The sequence below is a fragment of the Melampsora larici-populina genome, assembly GCF_000204055.1.
Source record: "Melampsora larici-populina 98AG31 unplaced genomic scaffold MELLAscaffold_18, whole genome shotgun sequence".
In the NCBI taxonomy this organism is placed as follows: domain Eukaryota; kingdom Fungi; phylum Basidiomycota; class Pucciniomycetes; order Pucciniales; family Melampsoraceae; genus Melampsora; species Melampsora laricis-populina.
Genome location: NW_006768782.1, coordinates 1,445,009 through 1,455,117, shown reverse-complemented (window position 1 = coordinate 1,455,117; position 10,109 = coordinate 1,445,009). Strand labels below are relative to the sequence as shown.

Sequence of the window (10,109 nt, the reverse complement as noted above, 5' to 3'; positions counted from 1 at the left end):
AGATTGGTTTGCTGATTTGTTTATCTTTTGTATCTTGTAGGCTCTCATAGAAGCTTCTTGAGATTTGATCTCCTGTCGGGCTTGTCGTATATGTGAAGGGTCTGCCATCTTCAAGTAAAGATTGAGAAAGTGAGTTGGTCCAAGATCTTGAATAATTTGAATAAAAGTACTCCATTCATCTTCCTCATCAATATTGTAAAAAGGTCCAGCTTGTGTTGGTGTTTGTTCAGTTGCAATCTAGGACAGTTCTTCGGGTGGGTCGGGATCGGTTAGGTAGAGTGACAGATCCTGGACGTATCGGTTGACCTCAATCATTCCCCGAGTTTTGAACTCTTCTGGACTGGTGTTGAAAGGATCGATTAGAAATGAATGGGAATACTTGACACCTTTAGGTGTGCTGGTGACCTTCTTATACATCAGTTCATTTTGAACATGCTTTGATGTTGAAGGCGCCCTCTTCTCTTTTTGTTCTCTTTCCTGCCAGACCTCATACCCAAACCAAATACAAACTTCTCTTATTATCGACTCTTCAAGTTCTTCAAGTTCTTTGCTTGTAACAGGCTCGGCAATCGATTTGTAGTTTGCCTTGACCCTGAGATTTTGGTGTGGCTCAAGATCGTCTGGCGGAGTGGATGAACCAAGCCCTGGGGCCGGGATCATGGGCCATTCAGTTTGAAGTGGACTCTGTGCCAAGCGGTGAAACCGCTGGTTAGTTCAAGCCTGACCACTACATGAATATGAGGTCCAGGAGACTTACCTTTGGCCCTTCAGATACTTCATGTTTCTGACGCTTACCCAATCCACTTCGTTCGGGCGATTTACGCTTTGCTGTCTTCTCTTTTTTCTTCTTTTCTTTTTTCCATTTCTTTTCTTTTTTCAATTTCTTTTCTTCTTTCAATTTCTTTCCTTCTTTTGATTTCTTTCCTTTTTTGAAACTTGAAGATTCAGATTGGTCTTGGTGATCATGAAGTATCTCGCTATGTTGGACATCTGGTAAAGCCGGCTTGAAATCAATAGCTGGTAAAGCTGGCTTGAATTTGAAATGTGCTTGACGAGCTGGAATCGCCCGAATTCTACGTTGAGGTGCTTGATATTTTTGTGGCGGGCTCAATACCTGGGATCCTTGAGCAGGTACCCCAAAGTCTCGATGTATCAATGTTGATCCGCTGCTTAAATACATGTCAGATTCATCAAAAAACAATGGTCAACGGATATCAAAAGTGATTACAACACTCACCTCTGAGAACCACCAATGGCTGGTTTGGCTTTGAGAGCAGGGTTGGTATGCTCAGCAGTGAAACTTTTAACAAAGTAATCATTGGTCAGTTTTTAGATGCTGTCACTAGAGTATGGACAATAGAACACTGACCTGTTGTCAACCTCCTTGGGGATTTCAGGCCACAAAGAATGGACATTTAGAAAAGTGGATTGTGATAGATACGGTTTTTGAGAAGATTTGATAACAACATTGGAGTCGTATTCGTCTTTGACTTTGGATTCAAAGTCGGTAGAAGCAGCTTCTTCAGCAAACTCATCAGAAGATACAGTATTTTCTTTGTGTTTGCCCTTGTTGGACATTTTAGCGCGGTGATTGTGAGGTTAAAGCTGGTCAAAGGTGGGAACAACAAACAATAGGACTACATACGTAGTTCACATCATTGAAGATCTCATGTACGTGACAGGCCTCCCAGCAAATGTGCCTGAAAGTTACACAACCTTACACAAATGATTCATATTTTTTTTCACAGATTGTGTATTATAAAAAAAATATTTTTTTGGACAGAAATAAAATCAGATGCTCATGGATGATTCGTCAAAAAAATCAGTGCTTTAAAGTGATTTTCAAGCATTTTTCAGATTTACAAAAGCAAAAAACGAACATACAAAAAGTAAGAAAACAAAATCAACTGTCCAAGGTTTAAAGGACCGGCTGTATATATATATTGTATCTTGTGTCCAGCAATACCTGAAGCGTCCCGCCACAAAAAGCAAAAGCGGGGCGGAAGCAAAGCGGCTCGCTCCGCCTGCGCTACGGTCCTAGCCAAAAAGCGGGTCTAAGCGCTCCGCCTGCGCTACCGGCTTCTCTGATTTCATAGAGCGGAGCGTGTTTTTAGCGGGGCAATTGCAAGTCTTGCTGTGCTTTCAATTTTGGCATGATTGACCCACCAAGCCAACCTGAAAGATCCTGAAAGCTGTCAAGACACAAATATCAAAACACGCCTCTTTGAATAGTGGTCAATATTCTATTCACATGAATGATTGAGGTCCAATGTGATTGTGTATGCTGATTTCCTCCTGAATGTTAGTTCTTTCATATATTGTTTGGCTTCTCCATGCTCATTGCATATACTTATTCTTGTGTTTGCATGAAATCAAACTATAGAACAATCTGCTCCGCTCTGAAAACCCAAGGTCGTATGTGACGGGGCGCAAGTGGGGCGGGTGTGTCTCGTAAGCGGGGCAAAAGCGGGTGTCAGATGTAGCAGGATTGCGCCCTGTTACAAAGAAAAAAGAAAAAAGCGGATTGAAGCGGAGTGCTTCAGGTGTTGTGTCCAGTATAGAGATATTCCACTCTCATAATACTACAAACATCAAAGAGCTTCCCTTCAATTGAGCATGGGAAAATGCTTGGAAGTATAATTGGTCATAAAGCATTGATCACTACACACCTGAGCCATAGCAGTGTACCCACACTACATATGTACAGCAGGATAGGTAAATTGAGATCCATCATGTACATACAGAGATGCTTGGGTATTGGCTCATCTGGATGAGTAACAATTTAGGTTTCTCACAATTGACCTTTGTAAAAAGAGATCTTTGGGGTCTTATTTTGAACCTAGTCTTTGTGTATGTTTAAGGAGCATCTCACATGTCTGAAATCTGTCATCTGGAGCCTTATGATGATGTTGAGATCACCTCATGAAGCCTTAAGGTTCCATGACCACCAAGAAAGTCTTACCACCCATAACTGGAACTTGAAGCATTACATATTCTAGCCAAAAATACCATATACGATCCTACAGATATCCTGATCTATCTGATCACAAAGAGTCCTCCAAGTCCAAACAACCTTTGTGTTTCTTGTAGCACTGCACTACAAGACCAAACTTACCAATCTAAAGTAAGGGCCCGTTCGGTACAATTCGATATACATATATCGTGATATACTACACCAAACCAATATACAGTATATCGGCATATACGTATATTGAATTTTCAAAAAACTGCCGGTGTTCGGTAAATTTATTTCGACAAAAATCTAAATTGTATAACACGATATACTGGTCGATTTGAATATACAGCCTTTTGGCCGTATATCAGACTGAAAAAGACTTTTTGCCCCTCTCACAGCCTCTCCCTTTTCCATACCCCTCTCTTCAACTCTCTCCTTCACCCTTCCTTTTCGATCACCCTCTCCTTTTGTCACCACCCTCCCTCCTTCACCATACACAATCATCTTTTCTTCGACTTCACCCTTTCAACCGTCCTTTGACTTCAACCTTTTAATCACCACTCATCCTCTCAACTCTTCATCGCTTCTTTTCTTATCAATCACCACGTTATAATTCTTCTTTCGCTTCAACATCCACTTCTGTCTTTGTTCTGATCTTTCGTCTTTGTTATCAACTTCTGTCTTTGTCTTTGTTTGCTTTCATTGAACAAACAAAAATGAAAGATTTAAAACAACTTCAATTGGAAGTTATTGTTCAATAACACATGTGTAAAACAACAATCCGATGAGAGTTGAAATACGAATTGATTTTTAAAAACATTCGATGGCTGTTGACAAGATTGGATGATTTTGAAAATGAATCGATCGATCCATTTTCAAGTTTCATTTTTATGTACAATTGATTGAATTACAATAAATTTTGAACAAAACAGACGGTTGACAACGAGGTTGAATGGTTTTTAAACAGGCTTGATCAATTTCAAAGTGTTGATCAAAATGGGTGGTTGATGACCACGATGGATGGATTTGAGAATGAATCAATCGTTCTCAAAAACCATCGAATGGTGTTCAAGTCTCATTCGATGTTCAATTTCAAATGAGCGTTACCGAACACTCAAACGGCGGTCAAAAGGTCAACAACAATCATTTTGATCTTTTGTTGACCTTTTTGGTCGAGTGTTCGGTAAATTGGATAACCGAATAAACGGTATTTCAATCTGCCCCTTGATATAGGGGCAGATCAATATACCGTTTTTTGGTAACAGTATATTGAAAATCCTACCGAACGGGCCCTAAACCATCTTCATAGAAACAAAACCATATCATTCTCAAAGACACAAGAAATCCTTCTTCCATTTCATGGTTCCAAAGTGATCCCAATACCAAGATCATGGAAGTTGAACTGATCTGCAAGCCAATATTTATCTACATACAATACACCCAAAAATCTTCCAGAATTCATCTCATCTCATCTCAACTCATCAAGTTTAAGTTTTCCAACCCCGCTGATCACAATACATTCTAAACCAAAAGTCTTGAGACTGTGTTACAAAATTTTTTGCTACTTAATGAATTTGAAGCCTTGAGTCCTAGAGACACTTGAATGTATCATGGCCCATGGGAATGAATATAAGTTTAACTTTGAACTTTTCAGCTAAAGAATATTAAAGGAAACGACTCGGGCCACACTCATCTTTGCTACGGCCACACTTCACGTGACTTGGCTACACATACTACATACATGTATTTACTAGCCTTCAAATTCACATTCCAGATCAATGATTCAGGGAGAACCAACACAGCCATTACCACCACCACCATCTCTAAAACATTAATTGGACATACGGTGAACGCTTGACATGATTATTTCATAGAAGCTGAAATGCTTGAATAACAATTACAAACTCTTGAAGAATCTAATCCGGAAGTTCATCAGCGTAATAATGCTGGATTATGCTCACAATCGCCATTGACTTAAATTGCAGGAGTCTGCAAATCGACCCCAAGCTTGATTTTTACTGTTTACCAACTACTTACTCAAGATATGAACTTGTGTTTCACTATGTAAGCTTAACAAAGCCCCTCACAAGCGCGTTCGCCGCGCCCTCAAAGAGGCCTCCGTGAACATGTGCAATTAAAAACAATCATATGATCACTTTGATCCAGTCTAAATCTTTAAAGTCTTCTATTCCTGAGAAATCCTTGGGTGATGTGAAAAACTCAGCAAACTAATTGGTGGTCTTGACTAAGCGTTTGATTCCCTGCCTCACTCCCATACCATCCAACTCAAATTGACTTTCCAATAACCTTCCTCAAGGTCTCTTGTTACCTACTGTCTCGCATCACGGAAACAATTCATTGTAACCAACTCGATATACAATGCATTGAGCGATCATGATCAAACCTGATCAAACATGACTGTTCAACGATTACATTTAAATCATCCCTTTTCCACCTCACTCTTCCCGCTCGTTTCCCAATCCTTTGATTATCAAAGAAAAAAATATGCACAGTTACATGTAGTGTGGTTAATACTAAAATTCTAATACGGAATACTTGTATGTATGTGTAGCCAAGTCACGTGAAGTGTGGCCGTAGCAAAGATGAGTGTGGCCCGAGTCGTTTCCAATATTAAAGGCTTTAAACCTTAATGATACCCTACCTATTCACCACTCTTCTTACAACTTCAGAACTACAGACCAAGTCTCCCATACCATTCCATACTTCAAAACAAGTCAATATATAACCAAACCTAGATCAATCCCCACTCCTTTTCCCTTTCAAACTCATACATAAACCATTAAACCATTCAATTGTGTTTGATGTTCGATTAAACAAGTGGGATGTGTATCAAACTTAACAAAGTCCCTCGCCGCCTTTGGCGAGGGACTTTGTTAAGTTTGGATGTGTATAGTGGATCAGCTGGAAAGATCAGCAGTCGCATGTAGCAAGGATCGTGTACTGACGCTCATCTGTCATCTACGACGAGTAGACGGTCAGACAGTAGGGATTGGGCGAAAAACCGACCAACAGGTTTCCAAACCCCATTCAATCGCTGTTCAAATTTTTGGGAACGTTTGCAAGATGGCTCGAAATCAATATCAAAGCCACACAAAACCAACAACAATTTTTATCCAACTTTTTGCTTTGCAGAATTGTTGACCGGTATGCTTGGTTGCGTGATCACGTCCATGCTTTGACCGTTCAAAAGCTCTTACAGGTAAAGTAATTTGCGGCGCCTCAAGCCTCGCAAACGCCCTTTTTGCACCTTTTACAGATCTGTGAAAGGTGCAAAAGCTTATCAAAAAATAACATCAGATCAGTAATGTCCAATTAATTGGCAGGATCAGAACCAACGGGAGGTTCAATTTGGGGGAATGCAGTTTCTGTGAAACCTGGGTCCAGTCATCTTCAACTCTTTTTGGGTTACTTCTCCATGGGGCAAAACCTGTAGAACAGGTTTTTCGCCCAACCCCTAGTGTCTACCTCCTGCCGTAAGATAGATCTCGAGCCCCCTGGTACTGTCGACCTTTCTGTCTCGGCGTAGGTTTCCCTCCTCTCCACAGCTTCGTCAGTCACCACCCTCTCATGCGACCAATGGCACGGTGTTCGATTCGACTCACCTAGAGTTAGCCACACCCCCTGATGTCTTCGAGGTTCCCGCCCGCCCACACCAGCTATTTTCCTTCCAGATTAAAAATTGAAAAAAAAAAAAAAATGCAGGTCCGGTTTCTTATCCGTCTCTTTTTCTTTCTCCCGTATCAAGTCTGGGTTTTCTGTCTCTTGCTCACGATAGTTTCAGGTTCCCCTAGTGCTGTTTCGTTTATGTTTTTTCTTTTTTGTTAGCCTTGGTTTCTCCTTTCGTGTCTTAGATGTCCAGTATGTGTTTTGTTCATTTTTTCTTCTAGCCGTTGTTTGTTTGTCTTTATTGGCTGTTTGTTTGGGATTCCCAGTCTCCGCCTCACGGCTGTTTCCTTCATGTTTGTTGTATACTAGAGTCTCTTGTTCTGGTTGGTTGCCTCAACATGAGCAGTTACAGTGAGCCAAGACACATCCCATAAAAGAACCCAGTTAATTTAATAATTAATATTAGTTTTTTTTAGTTAGTTTCATTAAGAATGCGATTTTTTTTTATCACAACAACAGTAGTAAGACAAATAAAAAATGATGATAAAAAAAATGATTAGGATGTAAAGAGAAGAGAAGCTTTAGAAGGATGGTCGTTATGAATGGAAACAAAATGGTTTAGGATTTGAAAGGTCGAAGTGAATTGGATTAAGGAGAATTGAATTAAAAGAGAAATTAAGAGAAAAACAGATCAAGGATGAAAAAAAACAGATATCCAAAGAAAAAAAAAACAGAATGAATGAATGAGTTTGATATCTAGTTGGTTTTTAGAATATAAATAATCAAAAAACCAACAAATGATATACTAATAATCCAACTTATCAAGTATGAATAAGTAGTAGAAAAGTAGTAAAGTAATCAAAAAAGAAAAAAAGTAAAAAGTTCAAAAGAATGATTAGTAAATTTTTAATAATTAAAGAAAATTAAATAAATTAAAAAAAGATTTTTGAGTATGAGTATGTGTGTGTTTTTCTCTAGTTTTAAAATCGTACAACATTTTAAAAGAAGTCCATATAAAAAAAAGTAAATGATAAACTACAAAGAGATCAAGTTTTCACATCCAAAAAAAAAAGTCATCACTAATCCCTTCCAGAAAAAGAAGAAAAAGAAGAAGAAAAAAAAAACGATTTCGAAAAAAAAGAATGAATTTTAAAGAGATCCAAAACCGATCCAACGAAAAAACCACCAAACCTTCCCATGAACGTGTTCAAAATCCATGTTGTTGTTGTTTAATTCCAAACCAACCTTTTAAACTTTAACAACCGATCTACAATTTCTTTTTCCAAATCGAATTCTACTTCATCTTCATTCTCTTCCAAGATCGATTTCAATTTCCCAATAGCCGTCACCTTCCCCTTTCCATCCTTCCCATTTCCATCCTTCCCATCCTTTCCAGTGCTTAGATCACTTAAATTCTGGGAAAGAGAATGAGAATAGGAAAGGTTTCTTTGTGATAAGATAGGTTGATTGTTTAAAGAAATCAATGAAACCTTTGAAGGTTTTAAACAGATTGATCCATCTGATTTACAGGACCTTAGTTTCTTCAGCTTAGTTTCTTTAGACAAATCTCGATTTCCAATCTAAACAAGAAAAAAGGATTAAATGGTTTGGTTCGAGAAGCTTTTTGGAAGGAAATTGAGACACTTACTGCGTCTTCGGTGGTTATTCCTAGTGCGCTATGGATAGGTTTTGGAAGTTGGACGGGGTCTAGATCGGTTTGTGTGTTCCAGGAAGTTGATGATGAACCAATCGTAACAGGTGACAACAACTACTCCCAAAAAAGGAACACATCATCCAAAATTCAATTCGTGTGGTTGAACAGTAAGAAAAGCTTCAGAAGATGGACAACTTACCACTGAATTGGTTGAATCGCGTCGACGATCCTAAATGATCAACCAAAAAGAAACAGATTAGTCAACAGATCAATCGTAATCAAGGAAAAGGAATTGTCACTGAACTGTAGAATGAGCACGAAACCTATGATCATGTGTAAAACTTGTACCAAGAGATTCAGACTCAGGTCCGATCAACTAAAAAACCCCAAACCCAAACCAAAACTCAGATTTCAAGCAACCTACTTCAAGTGTTTCTACAAACCGAAATCCAAAAAAGCTTACCTGATAAAATGAATCGTATTGAGATCTTCTATGATCAGGACTAAGTTGATGGTTTCGATGACCAGAACCAGATCTAGGAGAATAAATCCTTGGTGGTAGAGTTTGGTCAGGTGAAGAAAGCGAAGTGTTTGTAGTAGTCATCATCGATTCAGTGAACATTCTTCGATGATTAAAGATGATTGATTCGGAATTCAATTGACGTCTATGAGTAGGTCTTTCTCCCTACCATCCCCCGAAAAAAAGACAATCAGTTTCCTCTTCATTTGAAACCTTTTATTTATGCGTGATTTTGAAAACTTACAGTTAGATTAGAAGGAGAACTGATTTGATCGTTTAATAAATTAGATCTTAAACTGATCCGTTTGGAATGATTTAAATTCACCGAAGCAGATCTAGCTAATTTATAAGGCAACAATAAAGGTTTAGGCGTATAGACATTCGAACTTCGATGAGCCAGTTTTGGAAGCTTTCTTGCTTTAGCTTCAAGCACAGCTTGTTTGACTTTCACAATGGCTAAGACTCTTTCTTGTTGATTGGTTTCGGTTGGAGACATCAAGTTTCGACGGATCATAGCGTCTTCTCTTGTTGTAGATGATAAGAGAGTTGATGTTGAACTTGACGATCTGATTGAGTCTGTTCTTGTATGGATCGGTTTGGTAGTCCTTTGATGATTAGATTTGATGGATGGATTGGTGTGGGTTTGGTCATCTTGAATGGATGGTTGATTGATGGGTTTTGAATGAAAGGTAGGTTTGTTGGGTAATTTGAATGATGGACGATGTTCTTTTGATGGTGAAGTTGGTTGGTTCATGGATTGAGATGATATTAAATTAGGTTTCTTGGATGGTTTGATAGGTTGGTTTTCTTTGTTTTGATGATGATGATGATGAGAGATTGGACGTGGTGGTAAAGGATGTCTGATTTGATTAGTTTTGGAAACCATGATGACTTGATTGTTCTGAAGATGTGAATGTGAATTTTTGTTAATCGGATGAATGAATTCGATGATCGTGAGTAAAATTGTAAAGAGAAAATGAAGAGTGAATCGATGAGAGTTAGAAACTAGAAATCAATTTAAGTCAAACCACCACATTCACATAGAACTTCCTTCAACTCTTCTTCTTCATCTCAAGCTCAAACTCAAATTATCAATTTCATTTCAATCTCATCTGATCACCCTACATATTCCAAAGATTGCACTCTTCATCAGCTCAATCTAAAATACTTCTCTTTCATTATAAATCCAAAAAACCTAATCAGACCATATCCTAACTCACACAACACCTTCTCAGGTAGGCGAACCCCCGCCAAGAGCAATCACAACCAACGCCTTCAATGTGCGATCAAAGCCCTTACGTTTCCGAACAAATCAAAGAACAAAATTGACATTTCTGAGTTCAATTACATAC

The 10,109-nt window shown here is 38.6% G+C and overlaps 1 protein-coding gene across 1 annotated transcript; it reads right to left on the bottom strand.

Annotated features, from left to right (window-relative positions):
• Nucleotides 1-7,812: 7,812 nt before the first annotated feature.
• On the bottom strand, nucleotides 7,813-9,715 carry MELLADRAFT_77799 (uncharacterized protein; the record flags this gene model as incomplete). The annotated part of the gene is made up of 6 exons (XM_007410032.1): nucleotides 7,813-8,163; nucleotides 8,232-8,351; nucleotides 8,437-8,466; nucleotides 8,542-8,613; nucleotides 8,701-8,922; nucleotides 9,002-9,715. 6 exons carry the CDS (start codon nucleotides 9,641-9,643, stop codon nucleotides 7,813-7,815), a joined length of 1,437 nt encoding a protein of 478 aa, XP_007410094.1.
• Nucleotides 9,716-10,109: the final 394 nt, after the last annotated feature.